At 30.0% G+C, this 25,268-nt stretch overlaps 2 protein-coding genes across 4 annotated transcripts in view; both read left to right on the forward strand.

Moving 5' to 3' along the window:
* LOC111678224 (solute carrier family 2, facilitated glucose transporter member 1) overlaps positions 1-5,063 on the forward strand; it is a 13,034-nt gene extending 7,971 nt beyond the window's left edge. The window contains exons 2-7 of the mRNA XM_046954884.1: positions 1,048-1,152; positions 1,210-1,370; positions 1,435-2,029; positions 2,099-2,311; positions 2,388-2,490; positions 4,555-5,063. Coding sequence (XP_046810840.1) covers positions 1,048-1,152; positions 1,210-1,370; positions 1,435-2,029; positions 2,099-2,311; positions 2,388-2,490; positions 4,555-4,808 — 1,431 coding nt within the window. The 3' untranslated portion in view covers positions 4,809-5,063. The remainder of the gene's footprint in view (positions 1-1,047; positions 1,153-1,209; positions 1,371-1,434; positions 2,030-2,098; positions 2,312-2,387; positions 2,491-4,554) is intronic.
* A 3,585-nt stretch (positions 5,064-8,648) lies between these two features.
* On the forward strand, positions 8,649-24,517 carry LOC111678199 (potassium channel subfamily K member 15). 3 transcript variants are annotated; one of them, XM_046955497.1, is made up of 8 exons: positions 8,649-8,755; positions 19,810-20,353; positions 22,773-22,900; positions 22,964-23,196; positions 23,267-23,535; positions 23,608-23,734; positions 23,796-23,897; positions 23,969-24,517. In XM_046955497.1, the coding sequence occupies exons 2-8, from the start codon at positions 20,037-20,039 to the stop codon at positions 24,038-24,040; spliced, it is 1,248 nt and encodes a 415-aa protein (XP_046811453.1). In that variant the 5' UTR covers positions 8,649-8,755; positions 19,810-20,036; the 3' UTR covers positions 24,041-24,517. The 3 variants fall into 3 exon arrangements, with proteins under 3 accessions (XP_046811453.1, XP_023295232.2, XP_046811454.1); XM_023439464.2 differs by lacking the exon at positions 8,649-8,755 and adding an exon at positions 8,796-9,085; XM_046955498.1 differs by lacking the exon at positions 8,649-8,755 and adding an exon at positions 12,858-12,983.
* Positions 24,518-25,268: the final 751 nt, after the last annotated feature.

Consider the following 25,268-nt stretch of genomic DNA (forward strand, 5'->3'; position numbering starts at 1 on the left):
TCTAGTTCAGTTCTAGTTCAGTTCTAGTTCAGTTCTAGTTCAGTTCTAGTTCAGTTCTAGTTCAGTTCTAGTTCAATTCTAGTTCAGTTCTAGTTTAGTTCTAGTTTATTTCTAGTTTATTTCTAGTTTAGTTCTAGTTTAGTTCTAATTTAGTTCTAGTCTAGTTTTTCTTCAGCTATATTTCTGATTTTTAAAATATCGGTAGATGCTTTTGCATTAAGATTCGAAATGGTGTCGTTTAATTTGCTTTTAGCCTTTGATTTTCTATGATGAGCTTTCTTATCGAAAATGTTGTAATACAATGCAAATGCTTTGTTTACAAACTTACAGTTATGTACATCTTCTATACATTCCCTTATAGACCTTATTATTAAGTAGCAGATTTTTATTTGTATGATTAAATGAATAATTTAAATATTAATTAAATTAAGTTTTTTACGTTTTTATAAACAATATCGATTTCCAAAAACAAGCAAATTGTCTTGCTCACTTATAATTAATTCCAAATTTGTATGCTTTGCTTCTCAATTACCTATCGAATAACAAGTACAATACTCTCAAAAGGTAATCAAAACCAATAACCTACTTAAATATAAGTATATTTTTTTAAACAGTAAAAATTTTAAAATTGTAAAAGTTTACCACTCTATAGAAACGGATAAACAAAAACTTCATTAAAATATTGCCCTTATGCTTAAACGAACACTTAGGCTAAACCCCAAACGACTTTACAACATTTTAGAACAGTCAGACATGTGTGGTACATACAAATGTTCTAAATATTAATTTATTTTATTATTAATTTTTATATAATAAATACACTAATACAAGTAATTAAATTTAATGACTTGAATATAAATAATAAATGTCAAAGATCAATCTATCAACACATCTCTATTTTATTAAAAATTTTCGCATTTATTAAAAACGAATTTAAGGAAACTTTTTTTTTGGTTTCAAAACCAAGATAACAACATCCGTAATTGGAACAAAAACAATTAATTTTATTTTAATTAATTTATAAATAAATATTTTAATTTATTACAGAAACCTCAATGGGGTAAACTATTGACACTGGTGGGTTATGCTTCAACATTCGGTGCTGCTGTACCGGTGGGCTATTGTATTGGTGTAATTAATAGTCCGGCTACGGTAAGTTTAATGTTTTTGTTAAAATAAATATTGAATTAAATATTTCTTCTTTTTAAGCTGGTTAAATCTTGGTGTAGAGAAAGTCTACTGCAGCGTTATGATTCCTATTTAAATGACTCAAGTTTGGATGTGTTATGGGCTTCGATAGTATCGGTGTTTTTGGTGGGTGGCGCTATAGGCTCTTTAGGTGGAGCTGGTGCTGCCAATAAGTTTGGAAGGTGTGTTTGAGAATGTTTAAAACTAAAAATTCTAGATTAATCATTTGTTCTTTTCTATTTTTAGAAAAGGCTGTTTTCTCATTAGTGGTCTACTCTTTGCCATAGGAGCCATTTTATTCTTTTTCTGTCGCATGGCCAACTCAGTGAAAATGTTAATTCTGGGACGTCTTTTAGTAGGTTTAGCCTCTGGTCTAACCACGGCCACCTTACCGATGTATTTAACTGAAATTGCTCCTTTGGTATTGCGTGGCACATTGGGTGTATTCTGTGCGGTTGGTGTTACAGGAGGCGTTGTTGTGGGTCAAGTTTTTAGTTTGCGAAATATATTTGGAACTGCTGAACTATGGCATTATGCCCTCAGTTTCTATATAGTTCTAGTAATAATCTGTTATTTACCTTCATATTACTTTCCCGAAAGTCCCAAATATCTGTATATAGTACGCGGTAATCGTGAGGAAGCCCAACGTGAACTTTTACGCTTAAGAGGTCCTAATGCTGAGGCTATCATTAAACAGGAAATTGAAGAAATGGATTTGGAATTAAATACTAAAGTACAGACCAGTAGTTTTGGTTCGGTACTAAGAGATCCTGCCTTATTTTTGCCTTTATTAATCGTTTGTTGTTTCCATGGTGGTCAACAGTTGTCGGGTATAAATGCGGTTAGTGTATCATAATTGTCTTTTTATAAAGTACTTTCATTTTGATTTTTTAACATTCATTTTATTTAGATTTTCTATTACTCGGTGTCTATATTTGAAAAAGCTGGTCTTTCTACTGCTGATGCTGAGTGGGCCAATTTGGGTGCTGGTTGCTTAAATTTGGCCACTTCGTTCTTGGGCCCTTTACTTATGGCCAAAGTTAATCGCCGTCCTTTAATGATGTTTTCTTGTGCTATTTGTGCTGGTTTTCTCTTCACCATTGCCTTTGTTTTACATTATATCGTAAGTTGTTATTTTCTTGTGTTTTTTGTTATTAATTTCTAAATGGTGTTTTATTGTAATTTTGTTTTATTTGTAGGAAGTAGCTAGCTGGTTCCCCATAGCTTGTATTGTTTGCATAATGGGCTATATATTCTTTTACCAATTCGGTTTGGGTCCCATACCATATTTTATTGGTTCTGGTAAGTTGAAATGTAAATTTAAGAAACATATCATATCAATGGAAAGCATATAAAAGATTTGGTTCTTGGATGAGAATACAAATCCAACACTGAAAAATCTCATAAACTTTGATCTAAGATAGATAGATATCTAGATAGATAGATAGATAGATAGATAGATAGATAGATAGATAGATAGATAGATAGATAGATAGATAGATAGATAGATAGATAGATAGATAGATAGATAGATAGATAGATAGATAGATAGATAGATAGGTAGATAGATAGGTAGATAGATACATAGATAGATAGATAGACAGACAGACAGATAGTTTGCATTCATCAAATTTCACTCATTATATTTCTTTATAGTCCTAGTTCCGTACAACCAGTCCGGATGTACACCTAGGACTTATTCTCACTATGGAGCCTAATCTCTGCATTCTTCAAATTTCACTCATTCTATTTCACTTTTTATGCTCCCAGTTCTGTACATCCAGTCTGACGTACTCTCCCTAAGGAGCCTAGTCGTTGTCTTTTTTATGTGGGTTACTACATACGATTTTTGTGGTTTTACCGATTTCATTATTCCCTCTAGTAGAGTAAAATGTTATTATCCATACTTTTAAATACGCCCTCGTTGCTTCGCATTTTTTTCAGTTCCCTTTCCTTAATAACAAATAGGCTTCTATAGTTGAAAGGAAAAGTCGACTTTTAGCATTGTAGGAAAAGTCGATTTTTCGGCTTTTGGACATTTTTCATTTAATTAAATGTATACTTTTAGACTTTTTCAATTTTTAGTATTTTATAAATAGTCAACTTTTCGACTATTTCCGATATTTTTCGAATTTTCGACTGATTTTTAGAACTTTTCCGACTTTTCGACTATTTTCGACCTTTTACGCCTTTTTCGATTTTTTTACTTTTTCCAACTTTTTCCGACTATTTTCTACTTTTTCCGACCTTTTTTAACTTTTTAACTTTTTTCGACTTTTATTTACAAAGTCGACATTTCGACTTTTATTTACAAAGTCGAGATTTCGACTTTTTTCATAGACGATAGTCGAGTTATCGACTTTTTTGAAACAAAATAGTATACTTCGTCTTTTCGACTTTTTTCGACAAAAAGTCAATTGTTCGATTATTCGAAAGTCTATTTATAACAAATTCATTAATTTTTTATTTAGACGATAGTCGAGTTATTGACTTTTTTGGAACAAAATTGTTCAATTATTCGAAAGTCGATTTATATAACGAAACAAACGAATTCATAAATTTTAAAAGATCTCATGTAGAATTTTACGTCTTTTCTAAAATTAACATTTAGTTAACTTCATTCAAAATTTTAATAGTTTCTTTAAAACCAAATTTGGTTTTTACGTCTTTAAAAAATAAAGTCTGCACTTTGGAATCAAAATAATAACGATTTAAAGCACACATGTTTTCATCGAAATAAATTGTATTCAATATTTTTTTTTTCTTTTCAATAAAAACTATTAATTAAATTAACCATTTAACCTCGACATAGTATATTCATACATACAATTCTTTGTTTGCAAATTTTATACATCTTTCAGTAGCAAAATGTTTAAATTAAATACAATCACACATTATTGCGTTCAAACAAAATGTATTGATAAACAAAGAAATCAGAGAAAAAGCAAAAAAAACTCAATTCAATTAAAACAATTTAAGTATTTTCATATTCATGTATTTATAGAGTCTCCTTTACAATTCACGTGATATTCACTCAATATGTCTGTTAAATAATTCTATATTTAAAACTCGTGCTACAAAATTCAAAAAACAAAACACATTGTGAAATCAGTTGATGGTTTGTTTTATTTTTAATTGTTTTAAATTGAATTGAGACTGAGAATATAGTAAACAGAGCTACATACATCTCTTCATACATATTTACATCAAACATCAGTTTTGAGGCCTCAAAAGTTTCAATAATGCACATTAATTGAAGAATCGAAAGTGAAACGTGATGATAACTTAATTTACATTTTTATTACGTCGCAAATTCTTGCTTTCATTTTAGAAAAAAATAATTGTTTTTTTGTTTTTTTTTTACAGAACTTTTTGAAGTAGCTCCTCGTCCTGTTGCCATGTCTATGGGTAGCTTAGCTTCTTGGTCTTGCAATTTTATTATAGGTATGGCTTTTCCTCCTCTCTCTAATGCCTGGGGTGCCTTTGTCTTCTTGCCATTTTCGGTGACCTGTACTCTACTCTTTGTTCTTACAAAATTCTATTTGCCAGAAACTCGTGGTAAAGATCCCTCAGAAGTAGCACCTTTGGTTGCCAAAGGTTTTCGTTCTAAAGTGCAATAACTTGTTAATCAAAAAAAAAAAAAAAAAATTATATTAATTTTAATCAAACTTTTCTAAGATTTAAGTTAAAGCATTATTCTAGCTAATTAACTCAAGTGTTCAAAATTTATATGGAAAATTGTAACAATAATATATAAAGTGATAATTCTTAATAGATCTATTGTAATAACTATTCTTTGAAGTAACTCCTTGGTTATAAAGTTACTTTTTAGTTTTAGTCAATTTGCATAAAGTTTCTTTTGTTTTAATTTGTAATTGTTTTTATTTTGTTTTATTTTTAAACATAATTAGTCGGTAGCACAATTTTTATAATAAATTTTAGTTAATATTTTTTATAATTTCTTTTATTTTTAATAATTTTATAAAATTTGTTTTAAAATTACCTTTCTACGTACACATAACATAAAAATAATAATAAAATTAATAAAAAAAACTTATTTTGTAATAAACATAATTTTATGGTTATCTTTGCAAGATCAGTCTTAGTTCTAGTTCAGCTCTAGTTCAGCTCTAGTTCTTTTCTCTAGTTCTGTTCAAGTTCAGTTCTAGTTCTGTTGTAGTTCAGTTCTACTTAAGTTCTGTTCTAGTTCTGTTCTAGTCTGTTCTAGTTCTGTTCTAGTTCTGTTCTAGTTCTGTTCTAGTTCAGATCTAGTTCAGTTCTAGTTCTAGTTCAGTTCTAGTTCAGTTCTTGTTCAGTTCTAGTTCAGTTCTAGTTCAGTTCTAGTTCAGTTCTAGTTCAGTTCTAGTTCAGTTCTAGTTCAGTTCTAGTTCAGTTCTAGTTCAGTTCTAGTTCAGTTCTAGTTCAGTTCTAGTTCAGTTCTAGTTCAGTTCTTGTTCAGTTCTTGTTCAGTTCTATTTCAGTTCTAGTTCAGTTATAGTTCAGTTCTAGCTCAGTTCTAGTTCAGTTCTAGTTCAGTTCTAGTTCAGTTTTAGTTCAGTTCTAGTTCAGTTCTAGTTCAGTTCTAGCTCAGTTCAAGTTCAGTTCTAGTTCAGTTCTAGTTCAGTTCTATTTCAGTTCTAGTTCAGTTCAAGTTCAGTTCAAGTTCAGTTCTAGTTCAGTTCTAGTTCAGTTCTAGTTCAGTTCTAGTTCAGTTCTAGTTCAGTTCTAGTTAAGTTCTAGTTCAGTTCTTGTTCAGTTCTAGTTCAGTTCTAGTTGAGTTCTAGTTCAGTTGTACTTAAGTCTTAGTTCTAGTTCAGCTCTAGTTCTTTTATCTAGTTCTGTTCAAGTTCAGTTCTAGTTCTGTTCTAGTTCTGTTGTAGTTCAGTTCTAGTTATGTTCTAGTTCTACTTAAGTTCTGTTCTAGTTCTGTTCTGTCTGTTCTAGTTCTGTTCTAGTTCTGTTCTAGTTCTGTTCTAGTTCTGTTCTAGTTCTGTTCTAGTTCTGTTCTAGTTCTGTTCTAGTTCAGTTCTAGTTCAGATCTAGTTCAGTTCTAGTTCAGTTCTAGTTCAGTTCTAGTTCAGTTCTTGTTCAGTTCTAGTTCAGTTCTAGATCAGTTCTAGTTCAGTTCTAGTTCAGTTCTAGTTCAGTTCTAGTTCAGTTCTAGTTTAGTTCTAGTTCAGTTCTAGTTCAGTTCTAGTTCAGTTCTTGTTCAGTTCTAGTTCAGTTCTAGTTCAGTTATAGTTCAGTTCTAGCTCAGTTCTAGTTCAGTTCTAGTTCAGTTCTAGTTCAGTTTTAGTTCAGTTCCAGTTCAGTTCTAGCTCAGTTCAAGTTCAGTTCTACTTCAGTTCTAGTTCAGTTCTAGTTCAGTTCTATTTCAGTTCTAGTTTAGTTCAAGTTCAGTTCAAGTTCAGTTCTAGTTCAGTTCTAGTTCAGTTCTAGTTCAGTTCTAGTTCAGTTCTAGTTAAGTTCTACTTCAGTTCTAGTTCAGTTCTAGTTCAGTTTTAGTTCAGTTCTAGTTCAGTTCGACTTCAGTTCTAGTTCTGTTCTAGTTTAGTTCTGTTCTAGTTCTGTTTTAGTTCAGTTGTAGTTGTAATTCAGGTGTACTTCAGTTCTAGTTTAGCTCTAGTTTAGTTCTAGTTCAATTATAGCTCAGTTCAAATGCAGTTCTAGTTCTGTTCTCCAGGTACGTTCTAGTTTTGTTATGATTAGTTCTACCTAAGAACTAGTTCTTGTTTTTTTTAGTTCTATCTATCTATCTATCTATCTATCTATCTATCTATCTATCTATCTATCTATCTATCTATCTATCTATCTATCTATCTATCTATCTATCTATCTATTTATCTATTTATTTATCTATCTATCTATCTATCTATCTATCTATCTATCTATCTATCTATCTATCTATCTATCTATCTATCTATCTATCTATCTATCTATCTATCTATCTATCTATCTATCTATCATCTATCTATCTATCTATCTATCTATCTATCTATCTATCTATCTATCTATCTATCTATCTATCTATCTATCTATCTATCTATCTATCTATCTATCTATCTATCTATCTATCTATCTATCTATCTATCTATCTATCTATCTATCTATCTATCTATCTATCTATCTATCTATCTATCTATCTATCTATCTATCTATCTATCTATCTATCTATCTATCTATCTATCTATCTATCTATCTATCTATCTATCTATCTATCTATCTATCTATTTATCTATCTATCTACCTATCTATCTATCTATCTATCTATCTATCTATCTATCTATCTATCTATCTATCTATCTATCTATCTATCTATCTATCTATCTATCTATCTATCTATCTATCTATCTATCTATCTATCTATCTATCTATCTATCTATCTATCTATCTATCTATCTATCTATCTATCTATCTATCTATCTATCTATCTATCTATCTATCTATCTATCTATCTATCTATCTATCTATCTATCTATCTATCTATCTATCTATCTATCTATCTATCTATCTATCTATCTATCTATATATCTATCTATCTATCTATCTATCTATCTATCTATCTATCTATCTATCTATCTATCTATCTATCTATCTATCTATCTATCTATCTATCTATCTATCTATCTATCTATCTATCTATCTATCTATCTATCTATCTATCTATCTATCTATCTATCTATCTATCTATCTATCTATCTATCTATCTATCTATCTATCTATCTATCTATCTATCTATCTATCTATCTATCTATCTATCTATCTATCTATCTATCTATCTATCTATCTATCTATCTATCTATCTATCTATCTATCTATCTATCTATCTATCTATCTATCTATCTATCTATCTATCTATCTATCTATCTATCTATCTATCTATCTATCTATCTATCTATCTATCTATCTATCTATCTATCTATCTATCTATCTATCTATCTATATATGTAATTGAATACTCGGAAACTTATGAAAATCGATGGACACTTTGAGTTCTACAACAATGTAGAACTGAGTATTTATTAATTTTTCTTTTTATTATATTTTGCAAAATACATACACATAAGGTATTAAAACTATTAAAATATTAACCAGATTTTGTGGTCTATAAATTCAACAAGTGTCTTTCTCTTGTTTCCCGTTAATAAAATCTAATTGAAAACGTAATGATTTGCATTTTTTTTCATTCCAAAATTTTATATGTATATTGACTATAAACATTTCAAATAATAACATCATCGAGTGTACACAACAGATGCCGATTTTTCAAACAATATAATGACGTCAAAAATGAAAAATAACGGCACAGAACGTCAGTAAAATGAACTTAAAGTAAATGTATTCTTCTTCTTCTTTTGATAAAGATCAATTTTGAAAATGTGTTTTCTGTTGGGAGAAAAATTTGTATTTAAATTAAAAATTTTTGGGTCTTACGTTGAGGAAAATCAAAAGAATCATTTAGTAATGAACGGTCTGGCAAACGGTGAAAAACGGAAATTTTCGAATTTAAACGGCGAACAGTGACTATGAAACGAAAACAACGAGCGATTATAAAAATAATTACCGTGTGAGTGTCAGTGATTGATAGAGAGAGATAGAGCGAGAGAGCTAGAGAAAAAAGAGAGCTTAAAAATAACAAAATTTTGAAAATAAATGAAAATTTCTACTCAAGAAATAATTTAAAAATAAATTCACTTTAAAATGTTGAATATATTTTGTTCGTTCCTCTTTTTGAGATAATAAATGAAATAGTTTTTTGTTATTCCAATACTTTTTCGTTTGTAATATTAATTTTTAATGTTCCGCAAAGAAAATTATGTGAAAACAAAAATATTAAAGACGAAAAACAAAAATATATTACTTAATTATGAAATCATATGGTTAATACTAAAATAAAGTATGTAAAGTTTTGTTATTAATTTATTTGAAAAAAATCATGTAAGAGAGGGGAGCGTCATAGCATGGACCGAATTGTCATAAAAACCCCTTGAATGAATATGTGTTTCGTATAAGTGATTTCGAAATTATTGTGTTATTAAGTATACAAAATTAATTTGTGTTTAAAGTAAAAAAATGCAGTCTAGGTGGAATTTTTTGAAAATGTTTTTAAAATAAAAAAAATCTATAAAAATTTCAAAATAAATAAAAACAATTAAAAAAGAAAACCGGGTATTCATCACTCTTTGTCGCTATAAAAGAATATTTATACAGAAAATAAAACTAATTTATTAATATTATTACTTACACGAGCAAATATTTCATTGAAAAACTATAATTTTTAATCTTGATGGAGTGATCGCCATAAACAGCATTTCATAAAAACTTAACTGTTGCGAAATTGAGTTCTAATTTAGTTCTAGTTGAGTTCTTGCCCATTTTTACTTTAGTTGTTGTTGTGGTCTAGTTCAGTTCTAGGTAGTCCTACTAGTTCTAGTTTACCTCTATTTTAGATATAATTCAGTTGAAGTTCTAGTTATATTTAAGTTAAGTTTTATATCAGTTCTAGTTCAGTTCTAGTTCAGTGCTAGTTCAGTTCTAGTTTAGTTCTAGTTCAGTTCTAGTTCAGTTCTAGTTCAGTTCTAGTTCAGTTCTAGTTCAGTTCTAGTTCAGTTCTAGTTCAGTTCTAGTTCAGTTCTAGTTCAGTTCTAATTCAGTTCTAGTTCAGTTCTAGTTCAGTTCTAGTTCAGTGCTAGTTCAGTTCTAGTTTAGTTCTAGTTCAGTTCTAGTTCAGTTCTAGCACTATTTTAGTTCAGTTCTAGTTCAGTTCTGGTTGAGTTCTAGATCAGTTCTAGTTCAGTTCTAGTTCAGTTTTAGTTCAGTTCTAGTTCAGTTCTAGTTCAGTTCTAGTTCAGTTCTAGTTCAGTTCTAGTTCAGTTCTAGTTCAGTTCTAGTTCAGTTCTAGTTCAGTTCTAGTTCAGTTCTAGTTCAGTTCTAGTTCAGTTCTAGTTCAGTTCTAGTTCAGTTCTAGTTCAGTTCTAGTTCAGTTCTAGTTCAGTTCTAGTTCAGTTCTAGTTCAGATCTAGTTCAGTTCTAGTTCAGTTCTGGTTCAGTTCTGGTTCAGTTCTAGTTCAGTTCTAGTTCAGTTCTAGTTCAGTTCTAGTTCAGTTCTAGTTCAGTTCTAGTTCAGTTCTAGTTCAGTTCCAGTTCAGTTCTAGTTCAGTTCTAGTTCAGTTCTAGTTCAGTTCTAGATCAGTTCTAGTTCTGTTCTAGTTCAGTTCTAGTTCAGTTCTAGTTCAGTTCTATTTCAGTTTAGTTCATTTCAGTTCTAGTTCAGTTTTAGTTCAGTTTTAGTTCAGTTCTAGTTCAGTTTTAGTTCAGTTCTAGTTCAGTTCTAGTTCAGTTCTAGTTCAGTTCTAGTTCAGTTCTAGTTCAGTTCTAGTTCAGTTCTAGTTCAGTTCTAATTCAGTTCTAGTTCAGTTCTAGTTCAGTTCTAGTTCAGTTCTAGTTCAGTTCTAGTTCAGTTCTAGTTCAGTTCTAGTTCTAGTTCAGTTCTAGTTCAGTTTTAGTTCATTTCAGTTCTAGTTCAGTTCTAGTTCAGTTCTAGTTCTAGTTCAGATCTGGTTCAGTTCTAGTTCAGTTCTAGTTTAGTTCCAGTTCAGTTCTAGTTCAGTTCTAGTTCAGTTCTAGTTCAGTTCTAGTTCAGTTCTAGTTCAGTTCTAGTTCAGTTCTAGTTCAGTTTTAGTTCAGTTCTAGTTCAGTTCTAGTTCAGTTTTAGTTCAGTTTTAGTTCAGTTCTAGTTCAGTTCTAGTTCAGTTCTAGTTCAGTTCTAGTTCAGTTCTAGTTCAGTTCTAGTTCAGTTCTAGTTCAGTTCTAGTTCAGTTCTAGTTCAGTTCTAATTCAGTTCTAGTTCAGTTCTAGTTCAGTTCTAGTTCAGTTCTAGTTCTAGTTCAGTTCTAGTTCTAATTCTAGTTCAGTTCTAGTTGAAGTTCAATTCTAGTTCAGATCTAGATAAGTTCAGTTCTATTAATTTATAGTTTAATTTGATTGTTAAATGAAAACAATACCAGGCTTGGTAAAATTATGTGATTTTGACCTAAAACATTTCAAGGTCTTTTTCAATATTATTCAAAATTTTTAATAATTTTATTTAAAATCACATTAAAATGCATTATTTATATTTAGCATTTTTTAAGATAAAATTGTGGTTTTTATTTCTCCTTACAAAACTTCTCAATTTATTTCATTATTTTAATTTTATGATTAACCATTACACTTTTATAATCCGTTTATTTGATAATGTTTTTATTTTAATTATTATTTTTTTTTTTGTAATTCAAAAAAGAAACTACACCGCAAATAAAAACATCCCCTCATACACATAACCATAGAATTTACAAACAAAATATTTATATGACGCGCTTATTTTTGTAGTTTACGTTTTTTTTTTTTTTTGGAAAATTGTTTAGAATTATTCAAAGAAAGAAACAAAAAGGAATCTCTTTGAAATATATAAATAATCGACAATACACTTCTGCACTTTTACACACTACAAAAACCATATGGAATTATTATTATTTTTATTTTTCCCTGACCGAATCAACAACCATAGACGTCATAAAATTTTTAAAAACTATTTAATGTTTGCATAAGTTATATGGCAGCTAAAGGTATGAGATATATTTTTTGAATATGTGAGTAATAAAAAAAAACATATATCATATTGAAACAAGTGAAGTGATACAAACGAAGGCTATATCTGAGATAATAATAAATAAGAACTGAACTAGAACTAAACTAGAAATGAACTCGATTAGAATTAAAGCTGAACTAGAACTAAACTAGAACTGAACTAGAACTGAACTGGACTAGAACTGAACTAGAACTGAACTAGAACTGAACTAGAACTGAACTAGAACTGAACTAGAACTGAACTAGAACTGAACTAGAACTGAACTAGAACTGAACTAGAACTGAACTAGAACTGAACTAGAACTGAACTAGAACTGAACTAGAACTGAACTAGAACTGAACTGGAACTGAACTAGAACTGAACTAAACTAAACAAGAACTGAACTAGAACTGAACTAAATAAGAACTGAACTAGAACTGAACTAGAACTGAACTAGAACTGAACTAGAACTGAACTAGAACTGAACTAGAACTGAACTAGAACTGAACTAGAACTGAACTAGAACTGAACTAGAACTGAACTAGAACTGAACTAGAACTGAACTAGAACTGAACTAGAACTGAACTAGAACTGAACTAGAACTGAACTAGAACTGAACTAGAACTGAACTAGAACTGAACTAGAACTGAACTAAACAAGAACTGAACTAGAACTGAACAAGAACTAAAACTGAACTAGAACTAGAACTGAACTAGCACTGAACTAGAACTGAACTAGAACTATAACTGAACTAAAACAGAGCTAGAACGGAACTAGAAATGAATGGCGAAGCGATGCTCAACTAGAACTGAACTTGAACTGAACTAAAACAGTGCTGGAACTAGAAAACAATGGGGAAGCGATGCTCATTGATGCAGATGTCAGATAGTAACAGGATTTCTTATTGTTTTCATAATTTTAAATCTTAATTATTAAAAAATTTAAATTTTTTAAGAAAGCACTTTTTTGCGAATGTTTTGCATTATTGAGTATCTGTCTGTTAGCTTAATTAACGTAATGTCTCAAAAATAAAACAAAATACAAATCCAAAATACCAGAAATTCATTAAGAATACATAGCACGTTTTTGTTTAATGATTTACAAGTTTTTTCGGTTTAATTTTAAACAAAAATTTAGTGTATGTTTGTTTAAGAATTGTGTATGATACACTCTACACCATTAGAAGGTAAATGTTTTTAATTTTAAGAAGCACATTTGTAACAGAATTTCGCAAACCAAAAAAACTGCAATAAATTTAAATTGATCACAAAAGACAAGTCGATAACCTGTTGTAACTTAAAATACTGAGCCTCGACCGTTCTATACTTTTGACTAGATACAGTTCTATAGTCCTGACTATATGTTTACATTGATTTCAAATACGGTTCAACTTTGTTAAGTGTTAGAAACACATTACGACTATTTCATCTTAGGGTATATATAGTTCTTTACAACCGATATCTATGAACTTATTTACTTTTTTATTTCTTAAATGTTTTCCAATTTTTCTATTCATTTAAATAACTAGTAGTTGCACTATACTAAATGTAGTATGTGGGTGACATTAGAGTATTTTTATATGTATATTTAAAAAATTCTTTTATTTATTTTTTTTTTTTTTTTTCAAAATTATGTTTGACATTTAATATTTTTGTGGTTGACAATTTTCAATATCTGTTTTTAAAATTTATTTTTGCCAAAACAAAAATTAAAATTAATTACTATTTTGCCAGTTTTTCATGTACGATTTCGAAATGTATTTATTGTATTATTTTTGGATGCCAAACATTATTGAACTGTTATACATTTGTAAATATTTTTCTAGACAAACATATAAACATTAGGGGATGTTACTAGTTGGAATAGAATAAATACAGTTCTATAATTGGTCTCGACTATAAACAATTCTATAGTCTTGACTACAGACCGTTTTTTAGTCTTGACTATAGACCGTTCTATAGTCTTGACTATAGAACGTTTTATAGTCTTGACTATAGAACGTTCTATAGTCTTGACTATAGACTATTCTATAGTCTTGACTATAGACTGTTCTTTATTCTTGACTATAGACTGTTCTTTATTCTTGACTATAGACTGTTCTATAGTCTTGACTATAGACTGTTCTATAGTCTTGACTATAGACTGTTCTATAGTCTTGACTATAGACTGTTCTATAGTCTTGACTATAGACTGTTCTATAGTCTTGACTATAGACTATTCTATAGTCTTGACTATAGACTATTCTATAGTCTTGACTATAGACTATTCTATAGTCTTGACTATAGACTATTCTATAGTCTTGACTATAGAGTATTCTATTGTCTTGACTATAGAGTATTCTATAGTCTTGACTATAGACTATTCTATAGTCTTGATTATAGACTATTCTATAGTCTTGACTATAGACTATTCTATAGTCTTGACTAAAGGCTATTCTATAGTCTTGACTATAGACTATTCTATAGTCTTGACTATAGACTATTCTATAGTATTGACTATAGACTATTCTATAGTCTTGACTATAGACTATTCTATACTACTATACTTGACTATAGACTGTTCTATAGTCTTGACTATAGACTGTTCTATAGTCCTGACTTTAGACTGTTCTATAGTGTGGACTGTATGCCGTTCTATAGTCTTTACTTTAAACTGTTTTATAGTATTGACTATAGACCGTTCTATAGTCTTGGTTATAAAATATTCTATAAGTCTTGACTATAGACCTCTTTATACTTTCAACTATAGACCTTCTGATAATCCTGATTAAGAAGTATGAAGCCAATTGTTTTCGATTCTTATGGTTTTCTTTTTTATGAAATCATAGGATTTTAATTTAATTTTGATATTATGACTAATATTTCTAATGTGATTAAATGAGGTTAAGTATATAATCATGTTGAAACATTTTGGACAATCATTTATAAAAAACAGAAATCATTTTAATCACCCATTTCTTATTTTATTCTAAATTTTGAAAAATATACTTTCATACAATATATATATATATATTTTTTTAAGTTCAAAATTTTGAATATTTTTAAGAGTATTTATTCTAGCTTTAATATAATTTATGTTGAATATTAAGAATATTATTTTTTTTATTCAAAATGATTTAACTTTTTTCCGGTATATATATTTTTTTGATTCGTTTTTTATAGTTATTTATTTATATTTTTTGCCTTATTATTTTATATATATAATTTGTTTTTGCATAAACTATGAGTGTTCTTTGAAATAATCTGTTGGAAGATTAGTTTGGACATCAATGTTTTTTTGAGTCTATAGATTTTTCTATTTAAGATACTTTGTGTTTGGGCATCATTAATTAACTCGCACTATAAATATATTAAAAAATGAAAAATCTTTTTTAACTTTACTCGTGTGTCTATGGGCCCTAAAATGACTAAACACATGATGACGAGGTTATAATAACTTAGTGCCGATTTTTGAGAAGTGTTGGATGTGTGTTTTTTTTTATTTGATGTAGTGTAATTAAATAATTAATTTAAATATAACATTCATTCGAAATTTCATTTTTAATTATAATTTTAATGTAGATCGCATGAGAATGAATGAGTTCTATAGTCTTGACTGTGGGCAGTTATATATTATGGACTTTTTGCAGTTCTATAGACTGCTCTATATATACATAGTATCAACTATATACTATTGTTTTGATTATAGACAGTTCTATAGTCTTCACTATAACCAGTTCTATACTATCGACTATAGACAGTTCTATAGCCTTGATAGTTCTACAGTCTTGACTATAGATAGATCTATAGTCTCGAATATGGACAGTCTTATAGTCCCGACTACAGACAGTTCTATAGTCTCGACTACAGACAGTTCTATAATCTCGACTACAGACAGTTCTATAGTCTCGACTACAGACAGTTCTATAGTCTCGACTAGAGACAGTTCTATAGTCTCGACTACAGACAGGTCTATAGTCTCGACTATAGACAGTTCTATAGTCTTGTCTATAGACAGTTCTATAGTCTTAACTATAGACAGTTCTATACTCTCGACTATAGACAGTTCTATACTCTCGACTATAGACAGTTCTATACTCTCGACTATAGACAGTTCTATAGTCTCGACTATAGACAGTTCTATAGTCTCGACTACAGACAGTTCTATAGTCTCGACTACAGACAGTTCTATAGTCTCGACTACAGATAATTCTATAGTCTCGACTACTGACAGTTCTATAGTCGCGACTACAGACAGTTCTATAGTCTTGTCTATAGACAGTTCTATAGTCTTAACTATAGACAGTTCTATACTCTCGACCTATAGACAGTTCTATATTCTCGACTATAGACAGTTCTATACTCTCGACTATAGAAAGAAATATAGTCTCGACTACAGACAGTTCTATAGTCTTGACTATAGACAGTTCTATTGTATTGACTCTAGACAGTTCTGTAGTCTCGACTACAGACAGTTCTATAGTCTCGACTACAGACAGTTCTATAGTCTTGTCTATAGACAGTTCTATAGTCTTGTCTATAGACAGTTCTATAGTCTTGTCTATAGACAGTTCTATAGTCTTAACTATACATAGTTCTATACTCTCGACTATAGTTAGTTCTATACTCTCGACTATAGACAGTTCTATACTCTCGACTATAGACAGTTCTATACTACCGACTATAGACAGTTTTATAGTCTCGACTACAGACAGTTCTGTAGTCTTGACTATAGACAGTTCTATTGTATTGACTATAGACAGTTCTATAGGCTCAACTACAGACAGTTCTGTAGTCTCGACTACAGACAGTTCTATAGTCTCGACTACAGACAGTTCTATAGTCTCGACTGCAGAAAGTTTTATAGTCTCGACTACAGACAGTTCTTGTCTTGTCAGTCTTGTCTATAGACAGTTCTATAGTCTTAACTATACATAGTTCTATACTCTCTACTATAGACAGTTCTTACTACCGACTATAGACAGTTCTATAGTCTCGACTACAGACAGTTCTATGGTCTTGACTATAGATAGTTCTATTGTATTGACTCTAGACAGTTCTATAGTCTCAACTACAGACAGTTCTGTAGTCTCGACTACAGACAGTTCTATAGTCTCGACTACAGACAGTTCTATAGTCTCGACTACAGACAGTTCTATAGTCTTGTCTACAGACAGTTCTATAGTCTTAACTATACATAGTTCTATACTCTAGGCTATAGACAGTTCTATACTCTCGACTATAGACAGTTCTATACTCTCGACTATAGACAGTTCTATACTACCGTCTATAGACAGTTCTATAGTCTCGACTACAGACAGTTTTATAGTCTTGACTATAGACAGTTCTATTGTATTGACTTTAGACAGTTCTATAGGCTCAACTACAGACAGTTCTGTAGTCTCGACTACAGACAGTTCTATAGTCTCGACTACACACCGTTCTTTAGTCTCGACTACAGACAGTTCTATAGTCTCGACTGCAGACAGTTTTATAGTCTCGACTACAGACAGTTCTGTAGTCTCGACTATAGACAGTTCTATAGTCTTGTCTATAGACAGTTTTATTGTCTCGACTATAGATAGTTCTGCCTGTTCTATAGTCTCGACTTTAAACTGTTCTATAGTTTCGGCTATAGACAGTTCTATAGTCTCGAATATAGACACATTTATAGTCTAGACTCTAGACTAAAGACAGTTGTATAGTCTTGAATATAGACAGTTCTATAGTATCGTTTATAGACTGTGTTAACTATAGACAGTGTTATCGCCTTGACTATAGACAGTTCTAGCCTAGAAAGTTCTATAGGCCCCAATGTAGACAGTTCTGTAGTCTCAACTATAGACTGTTCAATAAACTCTACTAAAGACAAGTTCTATATAATATAAATAATAAATGTGTACACTTCTTCACTTTGAACATGTTAAATATTTTCAGTTCCAATATTTTATTCACACCTTCCACTATTTCCCTAGATACTACCTGTAAAAGAAAACATTCACATCGAAAATTTGAAAAAGTGTGTGTGTGTGTGTGTGTGTATGTTTCCAAAAGATGTTGTATCGAATGTTTCATTCAAAATTTTTTTTAAATATATTTGTTAAATAAAAAAGAAATTTCAATATTGATTTGATTTGTTTTGATATGTTCTTAACAGAATGCAATTAAAATTTATTTTAAACAAATATTTATGCTAAACACTAATTGATTTTCATTTCTAATGCTAAAAATTCATACATAAATACATATCTACATAAATTTTAATTACGAAATGTTAAAATTCTAAAAACAATAAGGAAGAAATGAAATATTTATATAAATAAATATTGGATATATGTTTGTTATTTTAAAGTAATTATATAACTATAAAGGGATTTTGAAAATCCAGATGCTAAAACATAAATTTTATTGTTAATAAATTTTAAATATAAAATTTTCAAAATTCTCTTTGAAGGCTTTGCTACTAATTAACCCAATTTTTAATATTTATGACTAAATATTATTTATTAAATTGCTGAAATACTCTATGTCACAATAAAATATTGAGATGTTATTTGACAAATTCTATTTAATTGTTGTGTGATATAATTTAGTAATATTTTAAAATATTTTTATATATTTGGAACAGGGTTTTTGTTTATATTATTGAAAGATCTTAAAACTATCTTTAAATTATTTTTATTTTAACAACTTTTTCAAAAGTTTATACTATACTCTTTAATCCAAAGAGTTCATTGTTGTTGTTACATTTTTTTCAGTTCCAGCATTTTTTGAGGCCATTTCTTTAATTTATGATTCTTTAATTATCATTCATTCATTCATTCATTCATTCATTCATTCATTCATTCACATTCAAATTAATTAAAGACTAACAAAAAAATTTAATATTTATTTTACACCTTTAAGAGTATTTTGTTGCTGATCTTGTTGTTTATTTAAACGTCAAATAAACAGAAAATAAACATATTAAAAACTATGTATTATTCCTTGTTTTGGTACTACTTCCAACAATGGAATCCCGCTCCATTGTTGCGATCCATTCGATACTCTCGTGTTTGTACAATGTTTTACGTTTCTTTTCACACGATAATATAGTGAAGTGTGGATGGAAATAAATTTTTAAGAAAATTTTAAATATATTTTTAATTGATAGTAAATTAATACATATGTACCTGGAATTGTACAAAAATTGCAAATGATTTAAGAGTAAACAGTGCAAAATAAGTTTGTGGAACAATTGTGGCAGGGAATACCCTAAAATTTCTGAAAATATGTAAAAATATCTTAGGTAGATAAATAGATAGATAGATAGATAGATAGATAGATAGATAGATAGATAGATAGATAGATAGATAGATAGATAGATAGATAGATAGATAGATAGATAGATAGATAGATAGATAGATAGATAGATAGATAGATAGATAGATAGATAGATAGATAGATAGATAGATAGATATATAAGCTTTAACTCCTAAGAAGAGCTGGATAATTGATTACTGATTACTCAAATCTTTGACTATATATCGATACTTAGTATGAAAAACTAAAATCCTCTAAAATTGAAAAAGCTATTTGTTTGGAATTAAACTTGACGTCTCTATTTAATTTCAATCAACACTTTACGATAGTTTTATTAGACAATTGGATTTATTACATTTTCCCACATTATTTCCACACCTGAACATAATTTATACAGCACTGTGAGAAGTTATTTAGTATTTGAATTTGGTTGAAATGGCTCTTAAGAGCCAATTTAATATTTCTTTTAAATTTCATTTTTTTTTTTAATTGAAAATCAATTATGCATCATAATTGTATGCCAAATGTAATTAATTCTATTTACAATTAAAAACAAACATCTTTTGATCAGCAAAATAAAAAAAATTAAAAAAAAACTGCTGGTTATGTATAAATTATTACAATTATAATAATATTTGATATGTTTTAAATAAAAACAAATATTAATGAATTAATGAATGATATATTTTTTTTATAATAATTAACAATAATTATCCATTTCTTTTCTTACAGTTCATGAGATTGTGAAAATTTCTCTTTAAATCCTTAATCCCCTTTTAAGCAACTCATGTCCAATACAGAGAATGTCAAACAAATCGGAAATCATAGATAATTTAACCAATTCTAGAGGTCATCCGAAAATACCTCTAAAACCATTTACAAAATATCGTAGAAGATTTAAATAACACATAAAGTATAAGCAAACGTTAAGACTTAAAGCGACGACGGCGTAAAACAAAATGTCTACACCTCGTCAATCGTTTCGCCGAGAAAGGAAAGAGAAACCACCCTTCCAACGTTTTAAGGATCATTTTCGAAAGTTCACCGCCTTTATGTTTAGTAATGTTGGCATTATATTACTGGTAATATTATATACAATTGGTGGTGCCTTTATATTTCAAGCGATTGAGATATTCGAATATGAAATCAGCAAAGATGTGGTGCCCGAAAAGTATGGTCTGTTAACGCGTAATTTTACGGCGGAATGTTTGGAGCGTATATGGCAGGAGACAGCGCAAAATATAGGATTTTATGATGCGAAAGTGTATAAGAGAAGGTAAGGGCAACAAAATTATTAAAAAAACGGAATATAAAAAAAAGATCTGTGATAAATTTGAGAACGTCGATCTATGTGATAGCGTAATTTTTTATTATCAACGATCTGTGACTTCATGAAAACTGCATTAGGTAAAGTTGGTCGTTTATCGTGGAAAAAATGAACTGGTATTATTTACTAGACAATAATATGATCTGCCAAATTTTGTGTAGAAGTCGAAAAGTCGTAAAAAGTCCAAAAAACTCAACAAGTCGAAAAAAGTCAAAAAAAGTCGTAAAAAGTCGAAAAAAGTCGAAAAAATTCGGAAAAAGTCAAAAAAAGTTGAAAAGTCGGAAAAAGTCAAAGAAAGTCAAAATAAAGTCAAAAAGTAGGAAAAAGTCAAAAAGTCGAAAATAGTCGAAAAGTCAAAAAAAGTCGGAAAAAGTAAAAAAAGTCGAAAAATCGACTTTCCATATAATGCAAAAAGTCGACTTTTAACTAAATACAAAAAGTCGAAAAGTCGACTTTTCGTTTCAACTATAGAACCCTAGTTCTAACTCAGTCTGAGTTGGGGAACAACAAAAAATACTCACGATATAACCTGGTGGAGACCATTAAAACTCTAAAACTTATTTCTGGTGGAGACCAACAATACTTTTGATTAAATTAAGTCCGGATGCTCCAACTTCCTCTGGACAAACGTGTGCTTAATGAACCGCCATCATAATTAAAACCTCAAAAAAATTAAAAGAGCCATACGACTGTCAAATTTTCCATCCGTATTCTCTCTTAATGTGTGATCGTTTCATTACATATTGCATTTAGACGATCCGTACTCTTCTACACACAATTTTGACTGATCATATTACTTGTGTGATCGTGGAAAGCCGGCTTAAGTATTTATGGATTTTCCTTAATAGCAAGCCTACATGGAATGAAAATTCTCAGGAAACGATGAAAAAGGGAGTCAATAACAACTAATTCTTTAGGAATGACTTTGCGTCTTATACATCGGTCGTTGGACCTATTCTAACATATGGTTGAATTGTCTTGTGGGTGGTTTTGAGAATGGACACTTATCGGAAGATACCCTCAAAGGAAGATTTCCTCTCTGCATTACTGGTTAAAATTTGGTCTACTTGATCATGAAAACTCCCCTTGTGGAATTGCAGATCATCGAATTGCGATTACAAACTTTGAGGAATCATCTTTAAAGGTTTTTCCAACTAAAGACTATTGACTTATATCAGATAGACTGTTTGATGGTTGTGCAGTTTTCAACGATTGATCTTAGATTAAAGAGTTTTTGTTTGTGTTGCTGATGCCGATATAAAAAGGTTCTTCAGATTCTCTTCAGAGCAGAGAACCTGGCGATTTTGTAAACTGCGTAAAAGGTACAAAATCACCTTGATCTAGAAGCGGTTGTGGCCTTTTATGCTTCTCTTAGAGCATTGGCAAGTCATATGTAATATTCGCTTATAGTTGTACATAGTAGAAACGCTCTTAGAGACACTACAACCCTGTTTACTATTGTGGCACTACACTGAACATGGTAATCAAGTTGATAACGAACTAGTTAAATTAGGTTTGAATCTTGACAGTAATAGATAAGTGAAACCAACTACCAGTCACATATAGATTGATTTTCGAGAGAGTCCGTGTCATCATCAATCTGTCGTGGACTAGTAGAATAGATTGTAAAATATCAAAGGCCTTAAGGCCAACACTTGATGTTAAGGTTACTGAGGATTCTTACGGAGATCTTAAGGGGACATTGTTCAATTAGGACATTTGTCAGTAAGTGGAACAGTAATATAGCGGACTGTTGTAGGATATGCAAAGACGATTAAGCTCATAATTTGCCTTTGAAATTTCTTGGAATTAAGTTTCATGATAAACTGGGGAAGATTACGGTCTTTTCCGCTCGTAGTCTATTGGTTTTATCAGAGATATAAGTTATTTCTTTGAATAGGTTTTATAGGGAGACTTAGATTTTCTCACAATTCTTTCTTGAGAGTGAATCGATTCGATAAAACTTTTAGATTGACATCCTCTTGAGAGACTCAGATTCTCTCGTAATTCTTTCTTGAAAGTTGTTGTTGTAACAAGTTGGTTGTAACTGAAAGTTCTTCCCTTGGGAAGATTCAACCTGATACAGCTGTTGCTGAGTTGAAAATATGTGGCCGATTTCCTCACAATTCCTTCGTGAAAATTGTTGTTGTAACAGGTTGGCTGCTACTGGATGTTTTTCCCTGGGGAAAAAACTTTCACTTGATACAGCTGTTGCTGAGTAGACAATCTTTGGCCGATTGAGAATCGGGTTGTTTCGGATGAGAGATCCAATTGTCGTAGGAACGTTTTCTTGAAAGTGGATCAATTCGATTTTTCCATTTTTTACTTAAAATACTGAATCTATATGTTATTTTTTGCTATTATACAGAGTTAACGAAATATTACTGGAATTCCAAAGATCAGTTGTACACAATCATTTAGTGGGTCAAGACATTAGTAAACAATGGAGCTTTTCGGGAGCATTTTTGTATTCATTAACCGTTATTACAACCATAGGTATGTTAGAGCACCAATGAATTGTCTTATGTATATTCTAATCATTTTCATAATATCCTTTAGGCTATGGCAATATATCACCACGTTCCGATTGGGGCAAATTAGCCACCATAGTCTATGCCATCATAGGCATGCCTTTGTTTCTTTTATATCTCTCTAATATTGGTGATGTTTTGGCGAAATCTTTTAAATGGATTTATTCAAAAGTTTGTCTTTGTCGCATTTGCCCGGGAGTGGCGAGAAGGCGTTTAATACGTGAGCGACGTAAACTACGACAAATGATGATGAGTAAAGCGGTAAGAGAGATTTTTCGAAAGACTTAATTTGATTGTTATGATAAAATTGAAAATATATAACACCGTTTAGCTGGCCGATATGGAAGAATCAAGACGTAGTAAATATGAGTCCTGCACTAGTAGTAGTAATAGCTCGGATAGTGCTACCAGTTATTATAGCGAAGAAAGTGAAACATCATCTAGTTCTTCTAGAAGTTTGGGGCGTGGTCGAGAGCCCAATGGTTTAGATATGTTAGATTTATTTGATGACGACGATGATTCCGATATTGAGCGGGAAATAAAAGGTAGTACAGATGAGATAACGGTACCTCTAACAGTGTGTGTTTTCATAATGATAAGGTGAGTAAATTCTGAGCGAAATCGTACAAGATCATTTTGAAATTATTATATTATATAAAAAATTTCCATTAGCTATATTTTATGGGGTGCTTTACTCTTTGGCCAATGGGAATCTTGGGGATATTTAGATGGCAGCTATTTCTGTTTTATATCCTTAAGCAGTATTGGTTTTGGTGATCTAGTGCCAGGTGATCGTGTGGTTAGTATTTAACTTTAACTTAACCTTAGATCTACTATGTTTATTCTATAAAATTTTCCAGATAACCGCTGACAAAGACAAAGTCGAAGTAAGCTTTATTTTATGTGCCGTTTATCTTTTACTAGGCATGGCTTTGATTGCCATGTGTTTCAATTTAATGCAGGTTAGTAATTACTAAGTTTTCACATATAAATTCTCGTTTAATTTATTTGTTTCCTTTTTCGACAATTAAAGGAACAAGTTATTCATAATATCCGTGCCATTAAACGAGCTTTTAAAGCTTGTTTTCGTTGCAAGAAGAGATAGAAATAATGTCATACCAAACTCATTATGCCACACTATGTGTTCCCGGTATCAACGTAAAGAAATTAAGAGACATTTAATCAAATGTTTTTTTATTGTTTTAAATTATTTTATAAAGTATTTTTTAAGTAGTTTTATTTAAGATTTGTTTTAATAGATATTTAGATGGTTGCCCCGTAATTATAAATAACTTTTAATTAATATTATTGCTCTATATAGATTTTAAATTTTATTAATATTTACAGAAAATTGTGGTCTAAATTTTAATCCCTTATTTTTCTTTGAGGTTTTGTTATTCTTTTATAAGTTTATTGTTTTTTAATTAATTTTTAATATTGTATATATAATTTTTTAATAAATCTATCCCTCCAATATTTCATAAATAATAAGAATAATTTTGTAAATATCAATATTTTAGAAATTACATGTATCTATAAGCTATGTTATTCGAAATAAACTAAGAATATTCAAAAAATTTATTCATACAAAATAATTTTTCAAAGTTTAATAATCGGAATATAAAAATAAGTAAATCTATCATCTATCTATTTATTTATCTATCTATCTATCTATCTATCTATCTATCTATCTATCTATCTATCTATCTATCTATCTATCTATCTATCTATCTATCTATCTATCTATCTATCTATCTATCTATCTATCTATCTATCTATCTATCTATCTATCTATCTATCTATCTATCTATCTATCTATCAAACTACCTAGTCTTTAGCACGATGGACCTTCAAAAGTGCTCAACTGTGTGCCGATAAATTTGGAAAGTTCTGTTTCTTGATTGAGGGAAACATCATATGCTCCTGTAGATGTTATTTAAAGGTAATTGGCAAGCAGCCTCTTACAATCTATGGTACACCATTTTCGAAGTAAAGGTGATCACGCTAATTAATTGGGAAGACTGTAAAGTGATCTATAATCATAACTATATACCAGTTTTAAGACTTGACCATAGACTTTGTTTTTGCACTTGACTATGGTCGTCCAGACAAAGTAGAACTTACTATAGACCTTTCTGTTTAGACTTTAGATCAGTGATCTATAATTGTATAGTCGAGTATGTAGTTATAACTATAGACTGGACTATAGTCATAAGAGACAGTTTTAAAGTCAAGACTCTAGACTAGTCCATGGACAAGACAAAAGGCATGTCTACTGTCAAGGCTAAAGACTTGTCAATATTCCAGACGTTTGATAGGTAAAGATTAGAAAT

The sequence above is a fragment of the Lucilia cuprina genome, chromosome 6 (genome assembly GCF_022045245.1).
Source record: "Lucilia cuprina isolate Lc7/37 chromosome 6, ASM2204524v1, whole genome shotgun sequence".
In the NCBI taxonomy this organism is placed as follows: domain Eukaryota; kingdom Metazoa; phylum Arthropoda; class Insecta; order Diptera; family Calliphoridae; genus Lucilia; species Lucilia cuprina.